This window comes from Callionymus lyra, chromosome 1 (assembly GCF_982586985.1).
Source record: "Callionymus lyra chromosome 1, fCalLyr1.hap1.1, whole genome shotgun sequence".
Lineage (NCBI taxonomy): Eukaryota > Metazoa > Chordata > Actinopteri > Syngnathiformes > Callionymidae > Callionymus > Callionymus lyra.
In genome coordinates, this window is record NC_141818.1 from 38,924,636 (window position 1) to 38,945,163 (window position 20,528).

At 37.6% G+C, this 20,528-nt stretch overlaps 3 protein-coding genes across 5 annotated transcripts; 2 read left to right on the top strand and 1 right to left on the bottom strand.

Moving 5' to 3' along the window:
* Positions 1-304: 304 nt before the first annotated feature.
* On the top strand, positions 305-3,373 carry LOC148089440 (erythroblast NAD(P)(+)--arginine ADP-ribosyltransferase). The gene is made up of 4 exons (XM_087806805.1): positions 305-459; positions 587-675; positions 1,413-2,092; positions 2,431-3,373. The coding sequence occupies exons 2-4, from the start codon at positions 622-624 to the stop codon at positions 2,501-2,503; spliced, it is 807 nt and encodes a 268-aa protein (XP_087662931.1). The 5' UTR covers positions 305-459; positions 587-621; the 3' UTR covers positions 2,504-3,373.
* A 1,057-nt stretch (positions 3,374-4,430) lies between these two features.
* On the top strand, positions 4,431-12,461 carry LOC148089441 (N-acyl-aromatic-L-amino acid amidohydrolase (carboxylate-forming) A-like). 2 transcript variants are annotated; one of them, XM_087806782.1, is made up of 7 exons: positions 4,431-4,520; positions 7,473-7,701; positions 7,769-7,961; positions 9,731-9,821; positions 11,629-11,736; positions 11,811-11,923; positions 11,995-12,461. In XM_087806782.1, exons 2-7 carry the CDS (start codon positions 7,475-7,477, stop codon positions 12,184-12,186), a joined length of 924 nt encoding a protein of 307 aa, XP_087662908.1. In that variant the 5' UTR covers positions 4,431-4,520; positions 7,473-7,474; the 3' UTR covers positions 12,187-12,461. The 2 variants fall into 2 exon arrangements, with proteins under 2 accessions (XP_087662908.1, XP_087662918.1); XM_087806792.1 differs by lacking the exon at positions 4,431-4,520 and adding an exon at positions 6,578-6,687.
* A 524-nt stretch (positions 12,462-12,985) lies between these two features.
* Positions 12,986-19,457, bottom strand: LOC148089442 (claudin domain-containing protein 1-like). 2 transcript variants are annotated; one of them, XM_087806824.1, is made up of 5 exons: positions 19,374-19,457; positions 18,734-19,149; positions 17,222-17,329; positions 16,124-16,261; positions 12,986-13,817 (listed from the first exon to the last, which is right to left on the bottom strand). In XM_087806824.1, the coding sequence occupies exons 2-5, from the start codon at positions 18,978-18,980 to the stop codon at positions 13,594-13,596; spliced, it is 717 nt and encodes a 238-aa protein (XP_087662950.1). In that variant the 5' UTR covers positions 18,981-19,149; positions 19,374-19,457; the 3' UTR covers positions 12,986-13,593. The 2 variants fall into 2 exon arrangements, with proteins under 2 accessions (XP_087662950.1, XP_087662942.1); XM_087806816.1 differs by having other exon boundaries at positions 18,707-19,149.
* Between the last annotated feature and the right edge of the window lie 1,071 nt (positions 19,458-20,528).

Genomic DNA, 20,528 nt, shown 5'->3' on the forward strand with positions numbered 1-20,528 from the left:
CTGACAACTTTTTAAAAGTACATTTGGATTAATGGTTCAATCAATCACACATTCTTAGACATGACAGGAACTTTTTTTTGTTGTTGTTTTTTTTCCCCTTGTGCACTTCTAGATAGTGTAAGACATCATCTAATTGCATGTATTTGGAAACATAAACCAGTGAAAAGTGTGAAAACATTTTGTTTGGTGTGTCTGAACATGCTGAACTGGCAAATACCGGAAATATTAACTAAACTATTCACATTACAAGCTCTAACTCAACCTTTTCAAACGACCTGATCCAACTTGGGCTGAATGGCAATGAAATTGAGTCAGTAGCAGAACAAACAACAGGACTGGGATTTCCCAACGGGCCCTTGTTTCCTTCCCCAGGAAAGCAAAATCAGTTGAGGGCGAGATAAGTGTCCTTGTATTAAACAGATCCCACCCGAGGTCGGACACACAACTTTCGGGCGTCAGGTAAGAATCCTCTTCCAGCTGTTGCGATGTGATGGTGAATTTATAAATTTGATTGAAAGCTTATCCGTGAAGAATTCATAACAAGACGCCACATGCCTGTTCACCGAAAAAGTCGTCTGTGTTGCAGCTTCTCTTCAAAGGAAACAAATCAGAATTTGGAAGATGAAGCGATCGCTGGTCGCCGCTCTGGTCCTCCTCGCGTTGACCGCACAGGAGGTGAGTGTGTGAAATTTAATTTGTGGGATTAAAAAGAAGGGGATATAAAAGAAATGCTCTTTATATTTGGTCAATAAATTAACGTTCATGTCTTTTATGACTTTTTATGTTCAACAATGTTTGTTTTGAAATGTAATTTTCATTGTCTCAAACTATTTAGTAATGCATGTTAAAAAAAACTTAGAATGTTGTTTGAGTTGTAAGGGGTGTGTATTTGCAAGAATCTGGTAATACCATACGTGCAGAGGCAACTATACAATGTATTGCGATACTGTAGGAACATTGATATATTCGTAGTATTGTCAAGTTCTTGACTCTGGTGTCGCAAAATTTACAGACCACATGACTCCTGACGAAGTCGTAACTGCTTTTATTTGTTTTAAAACCAAAAATACGTCTATAAATCAGCTTTAAAAGCTCAACTGTATCCTCTTGTCCTCAGTCCTGCTGTGGCTCTGTTGCTTTTAGCTGTGGAGGACGTTATCGCAAGCGGCCTGAAGTTGAATTGCAACATTAAAATGGGTAAAATGCTGCGAATATTTGCTGTTAATTTTTATTTTATTTTATATACACTTTATTGAAAAGTAAACCATAAAATAACTATGATAACAACGAAATTTACGACGCAAGATTTGAGTGTATCGAGAACTGGTTTCTTACACCACTAGCGCGTTGCAGTACACAAGTGAAGTATTTATATTTATTGCAGTCTAACACCAAAGTTCTCTCTTTGCCAGTGGAAGGTGACGGCCGTCCAACAGCTGGATCTGTCTCCAGACGCAGTGGACGACATGTACCAAGGGTGTCGAGAGAAGGCCATTGAAAAGTTAGTTTCTTCAGGGCTATTGGAGAAAGAGCTGCAGGAAAACAAGGATTTCCTCTCAGTGTGGAACGTCAACCAGCCCAAGACCATCCTGGGGGTGCCGAAGGAGCAAACGGTGGCTCTTTGGGCGTATTTTAACGTGGACGGGAAATTCATCAAGAGGTTCAACGACGCGGTGGAGACGCTCGGAGTCAACGCCACCGTCTACGAGAAGGATTTCCATTTCAAGTCGATTCACTTCCTCCTGACGGACGCCATCCGGCTGCTCAACCCAAAGACCTGCACGAACGTGTACAAGATAAGCGACCCTCAGTACCAAGCCCGGAAGGGTTCGAAGGTCAGATTTGGGAAATTCACCTCCGTGCAGACCGACCTGTCGATGAAGGAGGACGTGGACGAGGGCACCTACTTCAACATCACCACCTGTTTCATGGCCAGACATGAGGACATCTGCCCGAAGTGCGGAGACAAAGCCGTCATTTCTCCCGCAGAGGAGTTCATCGTCGTCGACGAGGTGAAGGTGGGCGACGTCACGGAAATTGTCCTCAAAAGTTCCGGACTCACCGGCACGCACAACTGTTACATCGTTTCACGGTGAGACTAGCAAGGATCACACAACGCAGTTCGTAAATGTATCTCCCTGGCCTTGTAGAGTGGCTGCCTTGGTACTGGTTTTCTATTGCTTGTTTTGTGTGTTTTCTAACTTCACTCTTTTATTAAGTCCTTTGTTTCGTTAACAACACAGGCAGTAAAAGTTTCTGATTCTAATTGTTTGCGCGTCTTGATAAGGCAGTGGTTCTAAAAACTGGTCCCACCACCTCCCTGTGATTGGCTCTGACCCAAATGACAAAAAAAGAACCTTGTTAAAAACTTAATTCGTGTAACAAACAGTCCGGAGATGAACTTTCATCTTTCATTGTTTTTGTTTCCAGGTCTGCAGCGGACATCTCCACCCTCTGGGTCCTTTGTGTTCTGCTGGCTGCACAGCTTTTCACTTCCAGCTGAAGTTAAATCTGTTGCAAATGGTTAAACTGTTGAAGTTCAGACCCAGTGACGTGGATAGAAAGATACTTGATTGATTGCACAGCAATAATACATCTATCCACACAAATTTCCATTTAAAAAAATGAATAAATACAAACAAAACATATAAAAAGACATAAATAAATCATTCAAAAGTTGCCAACAAAAACTAAAAAGTACATGTTAAGCACGAGAGATACACATTGTTGCTGTTTTTCTTCTTATACCTCTGAATAAACGCTTTAATCATAAATTACAAGAATGTTTCATGAATATACTTCATTTTCAAGCTTATATATCGCGATGTTGTTTTACACAATACTTTACAGATATTCAACAGCACTGCATCGATTTTTCTTTTTCCACTTCAATTTTCTTTTTCTCCATTTTTGGCCTGCAAATTATATTTTATGTGTTACCACAGTTCTTGCTTTGTTTAACGTTTTTGTGATAAATGAAATTATTCTATTTGTTAACATGCGAATATTCATGCCATGTTCATTTCTGGGTTTCACTTAAACTTCCGGTCGCTGGATGAACGTAAAGCAATAATGAAATACCTCAAGATCACAGCCATGACTGAGGACGAGAGGATACAGTCGACTCCAGCAGCTTTTAAAGCTGATGTTTGTACATATTTTGGTTTCGAAACAGATGAAATCAGTGACGACTTCGTCAAAGGTCATGTGGTCTGTCAATTCTGCAACACTAGAGTCAAGTACTCGACAATACTACAAATATATCCTTGTTACTACAGTATCACTACATATCGCAATATATCCTCTGTTGCAAATGATTAAAATGCTGTTGTTTTTCTCGTTTTTCTATCTTTGAATAAACACCTTAAACATCCATAGCAAAAATGTTCCACAAGTTTTCCTTCTTTCCAAGTTATTTTAACAGTTAGTCCAACAGTCCATGTTAACAACAATCACATGTTAGCAACAGTAAGATTGACAAAAGTGTCAACGTTTACTTTGACAAAAAGATCAAATAAAAAAGATAATTTGCAAATACATTTTCAGATTTAATATGAATTGAATCAATAAATGAATGATAACGAGGTTAATAATATAATAATCAGAACAGAATCGTAACTATCTTTATTGTCATAATAAGTGCAGGGTTCCACCAATTAGGAGTTTGTTTTGGTAGCGTTGTGCAACATTAAACACGAAACTAAAATCTTAAACATCAATAAAAGTACATTGAAACTATTTACATGGTGCAGATTAAGAAATGAAAGTGTGTGTTATTGTAAGTTTGTGTTCAAGAAAAGGGAAAGAAACGGTTGTTGTGACGGTCGGTTCTAGTTCTGATTGACGGGAGGGCAGAGAAATAATTCATCATATTAATTTACCATCAGAAGGTAATGACATGGAGGACATGTGAGCACTTAGATGTAGGATCCACGAGGCAAAGAGCAGAAGAAGCCAGAAGTTTGAGGACAGAAGTCAGTGAGCTGGAAGGATCTCGCGTCCATACACGCGGAGGTTTCTTGGGGGGGGGGGGGAGTCCGGACATCTTTGCTCCAGCTGCTGCCCCCACGACCTGACCCCACATTCACGTGGTGGATGGAAAAACAACGTTCAGGCGGAGAGGACACAAACCAAGTTTCGTGAAAATATGAAAGCACTTTGAGAGAGCAGAACCCTGCCAAGCAGCTGGTACCAGAGTGCGACTGCCACGTGGTTTCTGAAGCGTATTTGAGGGGTATTTGGTGGATGGAGGGGGACGGGGGGAGGATGTTGCATCAGCATCTCTGCATGGAACTTGTTTTTAAGAGACTTTGTCGACGTGTCTTTGATGTTTATTAGCAGCTGGTTTCTCTGCACACGACTTCAAGCTCTTGGATTCCAACTGGAAGAACCTGTACAGAGTGGGCGGAGCCATGACAGGACGAGCCAGAGGGGGGGGAGACGTCGCTGCCTGTCTGACAAGATCTCCTCCACTCGTGGATCGACTCGTAGTGAGTTTTGCTGGAGCTCAGCAGGTCAAGGTAAGACAAATGAAACGTTATATATTTTCAAGTTTGTCCCGACGCGTTGTGCGCAGGACACCGACCAGAGTTGTTTAAGTTTGACACGGGAGTGTAACCACATGTTTGATCATCTGTCATTTATTTGAAGCAGACATGGTCTAAGTGCGGTTCATTTCCTCCGGTCCTAGAGGTTCTCCAGAGGGAACCATGTGATAAAAACACCATTGCAAGGGTCAAACTTCGACTCTGAACTCTTGAGCTTTCACTTGATTGATCAGAAAAGTCACATGACGCCCTTTCACCTGCTTTTATCAGGCGCTCATGAATCCAATATGGACATGTATTACAATGATGAAATGTAAGAAAAAAATAAGTCTTTATTGTGTATTATTTGATGTAGCAATCTTATATTATAATAACATGATAATACCAAAAGATTCATATTTACACTTTTTCTTTGCTTCAGTTGACGTGGCATTAAAATACTTTCCCAAAGCTGCAGGCAAGTTGGGAAAATGTCAAAGCTAAAAGTTAAACAAGCAAGTTTTTTTGTATTTCCAGTGGGTTTCAGATATTGGAGACTAATAACAGGATAATGCATCCATTGTCACTAATGAAGAAGATTTTAAGCAGTTGGAAGCAGAAACAAATTTGAAACTCATTTATTCATTACATTTTTATTTACCTGCACACAGATTGACAAAGACCATTAAAAAACATCCAAAATAATAGTTTAAGTCAGTTGTGCACAAAAAAGTACCAAAAAAACTTTTCTGTATTCAGCACGGCCAAATTTTACAAAAATTGTGAGATTTTAGAGTTGTGAAATTCTGCTTTCAAATGTTAGGAAATGTTCGCATCTTAAACGTGCCCATTTAAATGATCTGAAACTTAATAACCTGGTGAAAATCTTAACCTAAATGAATAAAAAAAAATCCTACATATGGCACAAAATAATAAATAAACAATAATAAATAAATCTCATTGATTTTTAAGTATGACTGTGAAACACAAGGCAGTTGATGCTCTTAATTTGAAAGCTGAAAGTTTATTTCCTACTTCTGAATGGCTTTTTACAGAATTACTAGCAGGCAAGAATTCTGATGCGTCTCGATTACAGTGCAGCTCATGACTGGAGAAACCTGATCCACTGATATATAAAATGTCAGTTATGTCAGTTTTTCACTTTAAATCAGGGTGTTTTGAAACCTATAATAAAGATGTTCAAAATGACAAGAGAAATAATAATTACGACTCACTGCAAAACACCTGTCAGTTCCCTTTATCATGATGCAATGTGATTCAATCCAAGGAGACACTCGATTTATATTATTAATAATAAAACTTTTAAAAGATCCCCCAAAAACACTCACCAGTTTTGTTCATCTCTTAAATATATAAAGGATGCAAGGCCATCTTTAAACTTGTCAATATCATCCCTCAGAATAAAATCCATCTGACGACTTTACAAACGTTTTATTCTTAATAACACAATTTGCCTTCATTATAAAACATATTATTGTTGATAAAATATCACTTAAATATCATTGCTCTCTAATGTAGTACCTTCTGAAATATGTGCTCAAAGCACTCTTGACCTGATGAAGTAGACGTTGAAGTGATGAAGGTTTATTATTTTATTATTATATTGTTATTGTCTGTCGGAATGTGCTCTCAATCGACCCCGAGGAGAACAAACCACACGTGTAATGAATGAGTGAAAACAGTGACTGAGAGGTAGAGTTGCTGTTAATCTGTGTCCAAGTGTCATTACTTATTGAATTGACAAACATTGACCTTTGAACTTTTGTCTTCTGTCTGGTCTATATTTAACGCACGTTGTCACGTCTTCAGTGCGTCACTTAATCCTCACACCACAGGTTATAAATCTGAAAATAATTAAGTATACACAAAATAATAGATACAAAGCCCAAATAATATTTGCGATCTATTATTTTTATTTATTTAAGCGCCCCGCAATATGGACCAATCAGAAGAGAGAGGAGGCGGGTCTTGGCGTCTCACAATAAACACACACACCGCGACAACAACGTGTGTCATCGAAACTTAACAACATTTCAACACAACATCGTTCGACATCGTACTGCGGTCCAGATATCCGTCCTTCGTGTTTCTCCAGTCATGAGCCGAACTTAAATCTGGAGATTTATCGCTGAACTTCACGGTAAACAATGTTTATGAGATGGAAATTAACTTCCGGCTTTCAAAATAAGAGCACCGCATTAGAGCGGCGCTGATTTATATTCCTTCATTATTACTGTCATACTCTTTGCTGTTTAAGGTTATTAAATCACTTATCACTTGTTTAAAACCTATTTAAATGTCTCATATCGTTTAAAAATGGCCAATTTAAAGTAAATATTTCACTTATTTTCTACTCACCCTCAAGTCAACTGAGAGTTGGGATTATTTTCAGAGTAATCTGTTCCTTTTTAGAGTTATGATCAGTTGTTTCCATCTTCATCTTTGTCAAAAAGAACAACTGAAACACATCCAAATACTGCTGTAACGTGTCTCTTGTGTTGAAGCCTCGACATGAGGAATTGTTCAGAAAAACAAAGATCAAGACAATCTTGTCTAGAACTATAAAAAGGAACAGATTACTCTGGAAATAATCCCAACCCTGAGTAAACATGAGGGTGAGTAGACAATGTTTTGGGTGAACAAGCACTTTAAGATGTTGTAACTTTAACTGAGTCACTGATCATTTAAAGCGACTGATTGAGAAAGTAAACCAAGTTAAAATAAAAGCCTCACATCTCTTCTATCACACAAAATACATCATTTTAGTGTAGAATTTGTGACAATTTATGACGACTTAATCATCCTATTTCAACCTCCTCAGCCAGATGGAAATGTTGTGATGCTTAAGCTGGCAGAGAGTTTATAAATGATCAATTAAAAAAACTATTTTGTTTTTCCTTTAACACATAATCCCCCCCTTCATAGAAATGGAGCCCCTCACCTTCCCGCCACTGACCCGTGCGGCGGTCTGCGGCGGCACCCACGGCAACGAGATGTCCGGGATCTACCTCGTCAGGGAAATGCAGAAAAAGAACGTCCAGAAACGGGGCTCCGTGTCCTTGACCACGGTCCTGTCGAACCCCCGAGCCGTGGACGTCTGCAGGAGATACGTGGACACGGACCTGAACCGCTGCTTCACGGACTCGCTGCTGAGGTGAGGGCGTGACTTTTGGGGGGCGTCGTTGGAACCGGTCACTCAACGCGTCTGTGTTTTTGTGCAGGGCCCCGATCACAGAGGGGACCCCCTTCGAGGTCAAGAGGGCACAGGAGCTGAACGAGCTGGTGGGACCGAAGGGGAGTCCTGAAGCCATGGACCTGGTCTGTGACCTGCACAACACCACGGCGAACATGGGTCTGACCGTCATCATGAACTGTGGCGACGTGATCGCGCTGCACATCTGTAAATACATGCAGGTGAGTCCTCAGCTGAACTTTGAACTTTTAATGATTTATTAAATTCATTTTTACTCAGTTTAGAAAAATAAAATCAACCCAGAACCACTGAGTAGCAAATACATCCATCGGGAAAATTGACCAACTTTTCTCATTAGGAGAAATTGATTTGAACCATTTTAATAATTATTTTCAGTACAAATAAATGAGAAAATTGCAACATATTATAACATTGTAGTGACTATTCAGCTGTCACTCAATCAGGACACAAAACCAGGTGAGTGTGTTATTATTATCATTATTAATGTAGTCCATTTATATGTATATAAAAAGTTGGGGGTAAATTAAGATAGAATTTAAATTATTATTTTTTACCCATAACTCAGCTTTTACAAACCTCTGCAAATCAAATCATAATCAATTACATTTAACGCAAATGTTGTATTCAAACTTTTATTTTTCCGGTGTAGAATATAATTATTTACAAAATCCAATTTGTAGGCAGATATTTAGCACTTTATAACATTTTTTCATGGATTCAACTTGTGTTTTTTAAATAATGCAAGTTGTGTTTTTTTATTCATGCAACTTGTGTTTTTTCATTCATGGAACTTGTGTTTTTTCATCAAAAGCAACTTGTGTTTTTTCATTGAGCAACTTGCGTTTTTTTCATTAAAGTAACTTGTCTTTTTTCTTTAAAGCAACTTGCGTTTTTTGCATTAAAGCAACTTGTGTTTTTTCATTGAAGCAACTTGCGTTTTTTTCATTAAAGTAACTTGTCTTTTTTCTTTAAAGCAACTTGCGTTTTTTGCATTAAAGCAACTTGTGTTTTTTCATTAATGCAACTAGTTTGTTAATTGATGCAACTTGCATTTTTTAATTGACGCAATTTGTGTTTTTCATTAAAGCAATTTGTGTTTTTTCATTAAAGCAATTTGTGTTTTTTCATTAAAGCAACTTGTGTTTTTTTCATTAAAGCAACTTGTGTTTTTTCATTGAAGCAACTTGCGTTTTTTTCATTAAAGTAACTTGTCTTTTTTCTTTAAAGCAACTTGCGTTTTTTGCATTAAAGCAACTTGTGTTTTTTCATTGAAGCAACTTGCGTTTTTTTCATTAAAGTAACTTGTCTTTTTTCTTTAAAGCAACTTGCGTTTTTTGCATTAAAGCAACTTGTGTTTTTTCATTAATGCAACTAGTTTGTTAATTGATGCAACTTGCATTTTTTAATTGACGCAATTTGTGTTTTTCATTAAAGCAATTTGTGTTTTTTCATTAAAGCAATTTGTGTTTTTTCATTAAAGCAACTTGTGTTTTTTTCATTAAAGCAACTTGTGTTTTTTCATTGAAGCAACTTGTATTTTTTCATTAAAGCAACTTGTGTTTTTTCATTGAAGCAACTTGCGTTTTTTCAGATATTTAGTACATTTTAAACCGATTTCACCTTTATTGATTAATATCTTTTTATAATTTAGCAATTCCTCCTTTTTTCTTTCAGATACTTAAATAAAAATGTGCTTTTCTTACGAAATTGACTAAGAATTACTCAATATTTTTGGCCGATATAAATCATAATTTGGTGATCTAAGGTTAAATCCAACTCCATTTAATTAAAATGTCACACAGTTTTGTTTTTAATGATCATTTATCAATTGTTTCAAGATGGTTGAGGTTCCTTTTGTGTTTGTGGTTCATTTCATGGTTGCTCAAAATATGTTCAAAAAATTTTTATAAATCCACACTTTATAGTTATTTTCACCGACTCAACCCATTTGTTCACCATTTCTCCGCAGAGCAAGATAACGTCAGGACCTCTGAGAGTCATTCAAATGCCTTCCACGACGCCGGCCTACTCTCTGGAGTCAGTCGGCAAACACGGCATCTGTGAGTCACTGTGTATAAATACATCATGTTTTCAACTGTGTGTGAAAAGTGTACAAATGATTCCAACAAACTGCATCAACGAAAACATCTCATTTGAATCCTGATTATTATGAGTTTTTTCATTTAAGTAACTTGCGTTTTTTCATTGATGCAACTTCTGTTTTTGTCATTGAAGTAACTTGTGTTTTTTTATTGAAGCAACGTGTTTTTTCACTGAAGTAACTTGTGTTTTTGTCATTGAAGTAACTTGTGTTTTATTGAAGCAACGTGTTTTTTCACTGAAGTAACTTGTGTTTTTTTATTGAAGCAACGTGTTTTTTCACTGAAGTAACTTGTGTTTTTTTATTGAAGCAATGTGTTTCTTCACTGAAGTAACTTGTGTTTTTTTATTGAAGCAACGTGTTTTTTCACTGAAGTAACTTGTGTTTTTTTATTGAAGCAACGTGTTTTTTCACTGAATTAACTTGTGTTTTTTTATTGAAGCAACATGTTTTTTCACTGAAGTAACTTGTGTTTTTTTTATTGAAGCAACGTGTTTTTTCACTGAAGTAACTTGTGTTTTTTTATTGAAGCAACATGTTTTTTCACTGAAGTAGCTTGTGTTTTTTTTATTGAAGCAACGTGTTTTTTCACTGAAGCAACGTGTGTTTTTTCATTGATGGAACTTGTGTTATTTCATTGGTGCAACTTGTGTTATTTCATTGGTGCAACTTGTGTTTTTTCATTGATGGAACTTGTGTTATTTCATTGGTGCAACTTGTGTTTTTTCATGAAGGCAACTTGTGTTTTTTCATTGAAGTAACTTGTCTTTTTTCATCAACGCAACTTTTGTTTTTTCATTGGTGCAACTTGTGTTTTTTCATTGATGGAACTTGTGTTTTTTCATTGAAGCAACATGAGTTTTTTCATTTAAGTAACTTGTGTTTTTTCATTGAAGCAACTTGTGTTTTTTCATTGAAGCAACATGTGTTTTTTCATTGAAGTAACTTGTCTTTTTTCATCAACACAACTTGTGTTTTTTCATTGAAGCAACTTATGTTTTTTCATTGGTGCAACTTGTGTTATTTTATTAGTGCAACTTGTGTTTTTTCATTGATGCAACTTGTGTTTTTTCATTGGTGCAACTTGTGTTTTTTCATTGGTGCAACTTGTGTTTTTTCATTGAAGCAACTTGTGTTTTTTTATCAAAGAAACTTGTGTTTTTTCATTGAAGCAACTTGTGTTTTTTCATTGAAGTAACTTGTCTTTTTTCATCAACGCAACTTGTGTTTTTTCATTGGTGCAACTTGTGTTTTTTCATTGAAGCAACTTGCGTTTTTTTATTGATGCAACTTGTGTTTTTTCATTGAAGCAACATGTGTTTTTTCATTGAAGCAACATGTGTTTTTTCATTGAAGTAACTTGTGTTTTTTCATTGAAGTAACTTGTCTTTTTTCATCAACACAACTTGTGTTTTTTCATTGAAGCAACTTATGTTTTTTCATTGGTGCAACTTGTGTTATTTTATTAGTGCAACTTGTGTTTTTTCATTGATGCAACTTGTGTTTTTTCATTGGTGCAACTTGTGTTTTTTCATTGGTGCAACTTGTGTTTTTTCATTGAAGCAACTTGTGTTTTTTCATCAAAGCAACTTGTGTTTTTTCATTGAAGCAACTTGTGTTTTTTCATCAAAGCAACTTGTGTTTTTTCATTGGTGCAACTTGTGTTTGTTAACTGAAGCAACAGTTGTGTGTTTTAAGTCTCAGTCTTGACACTCGACTGTAAAGGATGTTAAACGACCCGCTGAAGTCACTACTTCTCTCCGCAGCCATAGAAGTCGGGCCTCAACCCACCGGCGTGATCCGAGCCGACGTTTACTTCCTGATGAAAGAGGCCGTCGACCTCTCGCTGGAATGGCTCGAAAAATTCAACTCGGGTGAGAAAAATCCTCCATCGTTAAAAAACGTGTTTTTACGGAGAGCTCCTCGTGACCTCTGACCTCCGCCACAGGGACCCTCTTCGAGGCGGGCGAGCTGGAGGTTTACAGTCGCGAGCGCGCCGTGGATTACCCGAGAGACCCCGACACGGGCGACATCACGGCGGTCGTTCATCCACAACTACAGGTGTGGGGGGGGGACACACAAGGACTCACACACAGATCTACACAACGTAACACACCCTGACCCTCCAACAGGACAACGACTTCAGTCCTCTGCAGGCGGGGGACCCCGTCTTTAAGTCGTTCTCCGGGGAGACGCTGGCGTACGAGGGCGAGCCGGCGTTCTGCTTCTTCGTCAACGAGTGCGCCTACTACGAGAAGAAGGTGGCCTTCATCTTAGCTCAGAAGATCTCCGTGTGCGTCCCGGCCGTACGCCTGCAGGCGTGACCTCGTCACCGGCTGTCACTCAAGGTGATGAATTTACATCTCCGGTGTCTACCTCATGGATGACGTCATCATCGCGTGCTCAGGAACCAGAACCCATATTTATTTGTATTTTTTTTTTAATCACGTTAGTTTCAGCAGATCGATCGAATACATTCGTCTCAAGTTTGTCCCGTTTATATATTTATAAACGTATTTACGAGATGTGAGAAAATACGTTTATCTTTTATTCATAAAAAGGGAAATAAAATGATTTTTTAAAGTAATTTATCATAAAATGTGTCCAAGAAATTCATTGAAATAATGTTTTATTACAAGATAAATGATGGAGGTTTAAATACGTTTAATTAAAGTGGAAGATGATGGGGGGGTCGGGGGGGGGGGGGGGGGGGCAGAAAAGTGAAGTAGAAAAGTGTAGTACCATGTGTTGATTAAAAATACAATTAAACCATCAAACATAAAACACTAGTTAATATATCAAATCTGATAAGTTTCATGTTTACTGGATATTCTATGATTCTTAACAGGGATGTCATTGTAATACGTTTTTAATTCTCGTGTCAAATTAAATATAATTAGTTGGAAAACCAAGTTTTTGGAAGTTCTTATAAGCGATCTCTTGTCATTATCCATTTTTTATACGGTAGAAAATGTTTTGTACGTTTTTAAACTAATAAAAATAAAAACAACACGTTGAGTTTAAAAAGCCTGAAAGAGCCTCATATATGGGAAGCAGAGAATAACAAGAAAAACTCAAATAAATGCTGAGAAATAACCTGAAATAAAAGTCAATACGTTTGAATTCACTTTTCAGAGACAAATTTTATTCATTTAGCAAAAAATTCCAAACACTAAAGATTAATTCGAAAAGGTCAAATGGCATTAAATGACATTTAATCGCTTATAAATGACAAAAAAGTCAACTTTTGGTTGAAAAAGAAATAACTTTTTCTTTTTTTTTTTTCTTTTAAATTGCAGAAGTAAAACATGCAGAAGATGCTAAAGAAAAGTTAACATCAATTAAACGACAGATTTAACGCAGTCGGTGAACATTGATGGTAAAAACACACAAAAAAATCCATCCCAGTTTTTGGTGGCATCAACTGTTCTGTGTGAGGAATGGAACGCTGGAAGAACGCTGGATGGAAGAGTCCGTGTTTAGATGGCGTGCGAGGCCGAGACTGCGTTTACGACTCACGGGGTATTTCTGTCGTGAGACCGTGGCGAGGAAAGTGCAAATTAAAAGCTAAAGGCGACGAGCGGCAACAAAAAGGCAACAAATAATAAAAAAGGCCGACCTTGACTGCGGTCAAACAATAACTGCGGTTGAAAAAAAACCAACAAAAACCCTTCCCTCTGAGTCCCGACACTACGCTAAAAAGAGTCCTTGGTGGTCGACATTCCACCGGCTCACGCCACTCTGTACGCCGTCATGCGTGTGTAGCTCTTGCTGTGGCTCCGGGCCGCCCACAGGAACAGGGCGGCCGCCATCATCTGCAGGGGGACGGAGATGAGGGCGAGGTACAGCGACCAGCCCAGACGGAACTCCACGTCCTGCGAGGACGGCTTCAGGTGCTGGTGGAGCAGGTCCACGCCCGCCAGGAAGCAGCAGACGGTGCCGAGCGTGCACAGGCCTGACGGGTCGAGCACAGATTGACTCATTATTTCCAGTTTCAGTAAAAGGGTAGATGAGTCGGAGATTCAACAAGTGGGGGTTTGAGCGTAAAGCTCTAACACGAGGAGGATGTCAATGGTTTTTTTTATAAAGTGAGAAGGGATCGTCACAGGTTAAGATAAAGGGAAGCAGCTTCAATCTTAAATGTAAGTAAGTAAGTAAGTCATTTATATTTATAGAGCGCTTTTCCAGAGACCAGGGTCACAAAGTGCTTAAACAATCAAAACAATACTCAATAAAATAAATACTTAAAAGGTCAAGATAACACAGAGACAAACACAAGAGTCTCAGAAAATCCAAGGAAAAGCCTGAACAAATACTAAAGTTCTGAACTTCCTGGTGAAAATGCTGCGTTTACACGGTTAAATGAACACAAAGCTTCGGGACAAACATCTTGAACTAGAAGCAAACAACTAGTCATTTCTAGTTCTACTCAAACACATTTCACTAAAACTAATAGTCCAACACGCACCATATAAAATCGATAACAGGACAAACCTCGAGTGTTTATCAGCAAACTTTAAAAACACAATGTCGACAAAATCAGTTGAGAAAAAAAAACGATATCAGGTAAAATGATTACAGACAGCTCCAGTTGATCATAGTGATGGTCCGATGAAGCAGTGTCATTATTGTCAGAGTCCACTAGATAGCGGTCTCTGCACTATTTTCCCTTGTTTTGAACAACTGTTCTCATGAAACATCATTTTTAAACTGATGGCGCCACCTACTGACCTCTAAACTAGGACTGAGCGATGAATGGCATTAGCCATATAATCGCGATGTTGAAGAATGCGATCATTATATCGCAGAAGTCGCGATTTTATTTCATGTTCCTTTAATTTCCGAGACGTCAGAATGAGTTGTGAGCAGAGAGAGACGCTTGAACCTGTTGATCAGTGACGTCTAGAGAAGCTAAAGAGCAGCAGAAGAAACAAACTACAGTGTTTTTAACAATTTTACATCCTGACATCAGTTCGAATCTTGTGTCTGCAGACATGTCTGTGTGTGTGTGCGTGTGTGTGTTCATCAAAGTTACCTTATGCAATCACATAATTGTATAAATGATAATATATTATTGTGTAGTACAGGAAATGCACTTAAACACAAGAGAAAATGTGCAAAAAGAAGAATGACTGACTCGTGTTTTCACTTTTATTTACTCTGACGTTTGTACGATTTATTATTGACTCAAATATAAATGTTTACATCACACTTTTAGCAGGTTTTTACACTAGTTTTTAGTATTTGCAGGGAATATGTTATGTTTGTTTACGATATACGTAACAAATTGTATAAAAGCATAGATAAATGTTTTGATAAATATCAATATGTCAAAATAATAAATGACTTTTTTTGTCAAAGAATGGCGCTATTCTACGTATAAATACACATTTTATCATTTATAAATGTTGACTTTTATTTATTTATATTTTGTATAAACCTTAAATTTATTTAGGTATTTATGCATTTTGACATTTTGTCGTCTGTATGTAAATTAAACAAAATAAAGTAGTCGATCTCAAAACTATCGCTTCAGCAGCAACTGGTCTAAAGCATCGACGCTGCTCAAAAAGGGGAAGAAAAGGAAATGAATAAATCAGGTTCTCTGATCACTAGAACGACGCAGTTAAATGGACACAAAACTTTACTTACAAACATTAAATGTCAAAATGTATAAATACCTAAATAAATAGAAGACAAAATGGGTATTTATACGTAAAATAGCTCCATTCTTTGACAAAAATTAAATCAGAAGTCATTTATTTATTTTGACATATTGATATTCATCAAAACATTTATTTATACATTTATACAGTTTGTTACGTATTTATAAATGTATACATAAGTCCTTTATTGTCCTTCAAAGTTTACAATTGTAATTAAAGTAAATAATAAACCTTCTTTATTTTAAGGTTTACTTAATTTTCCTTTATCATAACAATTACATAATAACTTTATCTTGAGAATCAAAGAGAAATACATGAATCATTACGTTAATCATTTATTGTATTAGATTTTTAAAAAATGGGGGAAAAAAGGACATAATCGCATAAATAATCGCAATATTTCAGAAAATAATCGCAATTACAGTTTATTTTCTATAATCGTTCATCCTTACTCTAAAAAACATGACACTGTTTCATGGAGCTTCATCAGCCCAACACTAGTTATAGAAGATCATTACTTGTTGTGAGGCAACACGGCAACAGTCTCCATGTTGTAAAGTGTTGATGTCGAGGTTGATCAGGTCATCAGTCTTACCTGCGAGAAGGTGCAACACTCCCACGGCCAGAGTGGGCGTGAAGCTGCGGCACAAACAAGCGCACACTCCGACCAGACCGCTGAGGAACACCAGAGCCAAGGACACCAGAGGCAGGAGAAACTGACACTGCCACAGGTCTGAGAGGAGACAAAACCACAAACAGGTCATTGTAGAAGAACATTTATACGAGCATATATGAGGTCGAGAATTTAATGACGATGAACCAAAGGTTCTTCTTTATCAGCCAACGTGACTCTTGAACCAACATTTATCTGAAGTCAGGTTATAGCTAAAGCAAAGAGGTAAGTAAGTAAGTAAGTAATTTGTATCTGTATAGCGCTTTACCAGACCAGGGTCACAAAGCGCTTAAACAATCAAAACAATACTCAATAAAATATATACTTTAAAGGTCAAGATAACACAGAGACAAACACGGGAGTTCCAGAAAATCAAGGAAAAGCCTGCATGAATAAAAACGTCTTAAGATGTTTCTTGAAGGAGTCAGTAGATCATCAAACACAGAGGGAGAGGAAGATCATTCCAAAGCTTAGGACCAACAGCTTGGAAGGATTTCTCTCCTCTGGTCCTGAACCGTGTGCGAGGAACCATCAGTAGATTCTGATCCACAGACCTCAGAGCCCGAGCTGGGGTGTAAGTCTGGATCAGATCAGTGATGTAAGGACCAGAATTTCTTCTCCCAGCTCTCTCGGGAGAACACAAGGCTGGACACATAGTCTTTAGACTATTTCCTGGGTCTGCCCCGGGGACTCCTCCAAATTACCAAGAACACCTGCAGAGGGAGCCCCCTGTAGGGCATCCCAAAAATCTCAATTAGCTTCTCCCCATGTAGAGGATTAGCGAGTCTATACTTTGAGTCGCTTCATATTTACTGAGCCTATCACCGTATTTCTAAGGGAGAGTCCAGACAGTTACAAGTATTTGGAACACTTGTAGGAACATAGATTTGATTCATATACAGTATACTTGTGTGTGTGCACGGTTTGTATGTGCAAGTGTGTGTACCTCTTATACAGACTACATCATCTAGAACCACTATTTATTTCTAAAAAAGGTTAACTTTTAAACTTAACACTTACATGTCCGTAGCAAATCTTCTTCACCGTCGTGGTCACCAGGTTGCTTGAATTTTGGGGCAAATTGCTGAGGGAGAGTGAAGCTCACACAGTGTGTCTCCAACTTAGGATCTGGTGTAAAACAAAAAAGGTTTAAAAGAAGCAAAAACCTTACAACACAATTGAACACAGTTATAAGATCAACACAGTTGCTTTCTTATGAAGCAGATAACCTGCTGAGAAAATGGAAAAACATTTATTTAAATGGAAACTAATGTGAAAACCCAACTCTCCTGACTCACTCAAATGTTTCAAATGTTGCAGTCTTTCTCTCCAAGATGCAGTAAGTCTTTCACCGTGACCATGTTTTTAACTTATTACTTTATAAAGTTCCTCTGAAATCTGGACAGACAAGAGGTTACGAGAGTGGAGTCCATTATGACGTAATAATGGTCTTCACTCCTCCTCCAGCCAGCTGTCCCGCTTTGTTTATACAGCGAGTCCCTTGGAGTCTCCACTGGTGGCATCTTAGGGATTGATGACATGTGGTGACAAACCCCCATGCTTGACCAATCGCAGCAGAGTTGGTCTGGTTATGGTTAACAAGATTTATGCTGCGTCTCAAATCGCATACTTCTCTTAGTATACTAGAAGTTAGTATGCATCAGGATAGTGTCCATACTACCTAGTACGTAAATTCTCAACAGATAGTACGGTGTAGGTACAAATTTTATCCCCCCTACAAATTTTGTCCCCCCACTTCCTACGTGATGACGTCACACGCTTCATATGCGAACGTCACTTTAAAATATTTTTTATGGGTTAAAGAAACGTCAACAGAACGTTTACATGATACAAAATTTGTACCTACAACGGCTCAAATCAAACACTGCCGATACACACTAACTGGAAATGACTCGACAGCTTCTTCTTCTACTTCTATTTAGCGATGGTTGCAACCAGCTGTTTGAACGCTATCGCCACCTGCTGGCAGCACGTTTTGCAAGTTTGTAAATAGAAATAAAGAAAAAATATGAGAATCGAAATATTCGCATAGGGTGGTTAGTGTCCATCGAACCATACTCAGTTTTGTGGGCGTTTAAGTACAACAATTGAGTGTGCATGGCGCACTAAATTTCGCATACTAAGAATTGAGACGCACTTACGCACTAAAAATACTAACTTTGAGTACGCTAGTATGCGAATTGAGACACAGCATTAATCTCTACAAAAAGTTGTTTTTAGTGGACGTGGCTCAAGTGCATCTTTTATGGTATATATTTCAATGAAAAGTAAGTAAAGAGAGTTTTGCACAATCAAACACATATTGATGAGTACAATAGAGTCCAACATCTATTCCAGAGACACTAAAATCAACACATTACGTTGAACTTTGAATGGAAAAAGTAATTTCTGACAGATATACTGAAAGCTTTAGCAAGTGATAACTATATAACTATAAACTGTACAGCTGTCTGAGAAGTCAAAGGTCAAAAGGGGGACTAATACCTGGCTCTTTGAACCAGTGAGACTCGCCTTGAATCCGGATGCACCTCCACCACAGCCCGAGAGTCCCGTTGTGTCGGAACATGGACTCAGTGTAGGACTTCTCGTCCAGCTCCTGGTTGGAGAACTGGTTGGAGACGTTGCCGGCCGGCTGGACCGGCGGGCTGTCGTACTGGTACCAGTGCGGGGTACCCACCGCCACGGACAGGTACACGGTGGCCAGCAGGCTCAGCACCGAGCCGATGACCAGAGCCGTGGCGTAACGATTGTCCACCATCGTGGATCTGCTGTTTTTCTGCGAGTGTTTTGAATGTCAACACGAAACGTGTTTGTTTACTTTTACACCGTTAAATAAACGATGTGTCCTTTAGCATCTCGGTTTACTGTCAGACAGTATTTATATTACAGTTATTAATGGGTGCATCTTGGACATGTGGTCGATACCCCTGGAGAAAAAAGGGAAGAAAAAAAAAGGTTGAATTAAACGAAGAACTACATATGTTGGTAAATAAACGTCTGGTTAGCATCAGGAACTAAGCTAGCTCTTTAGCTAAGTTGACAGTCTTTCCGAAAGCAGACACGGTAAACGTAAATATTTCATCATAAAAACACGTTTAAATCCTGAGGTTAACTATATTTTCTATTAATAAAGTCGTTTTTGCTTCGTTACCTTGACTATCATCGGAGTAAGGTTTCCTCATTCTTCTTCAACGGTTCACGCAAATGACTTCTTCTGTAAAAAAAAAAAAAAAAACTATAAACAATTAAAGAGAAAATACGTCACTGCCCCCTGGCGTACAGGGTGTGGTATTGATCCTTGAACTTGAAATGAATGAACTATTACTCGTCATACTCTGCTGTACGTTAAAATGATGGTTATTCATGTGTGGCTGATGTTTAACAAGGACTATTACAGTATAAAAAATCGTATTTATATTATTTATAAACAACTTGTTTCAATGAGAAATTAATAAGATAGTAGACAATAGCAAGAAAATAATAAAATTGTAGTTTTTATTAGTGACTTTAACATAAAAAAGTCTTATTGACTTAATAATATTAATAATAATCATGATAATAATGGCTTGTTCCCACAATTAATTCCCAATCACACAATTTTCAGCTTTTCAAACATATTCATTAATGATAAATACACTTTGGTCGTCTGTAACTAGATCTCACCGACCAAGTAATGACTGTTGTTTGGTCTCTTTGTTATTTAATCAAACAACGAAAAGTTGCTTGAATCCAGAAACCGTTTTCATTGAAGACGTGCACTGATGGACCACAGTTGTCTGCTCTCAGTTTCCCACCAAAAGAAGAAAATTGTTTTTGTTTTTTTTAATCATTATTTATTTTATTTTTGACGAATTAAATTCAAATTAAAAGGAGGAAACGTCAATCTTTACTTATTATGCAAAACCTGTTGTGGCAGCACAATGTTTAGAAATCTGGGTGTTGTATTTGACAGACATGTCTCTAGTTCAACACTGTGGAAAACTGACTAGAAACCGTTCATCAAATCCTTCAATTGAAAAAAATCTCTAAACCTAGGAAAATTATTTCACAACATGATCTGGAGTTTATAATCCATGTGTTTGTGTCTTCTCGTTTAGACTATTGTAAGAGTTTGTTTTAATGTCTAAACAAGAAGGAGTTGTCTCGCCTGCATTTAATACAAAACTCTGCAGCGAGAATTCTGACCCGCTCTAGTAGAAGAACTCACATTTCCCCAATCCTTGTATTCTTGTATAATTTCTCTTTTTTTTAATAAATTACCACAAAACTCTTCTTATTGTAATAATAAAATCAAAGGTGACTTTTT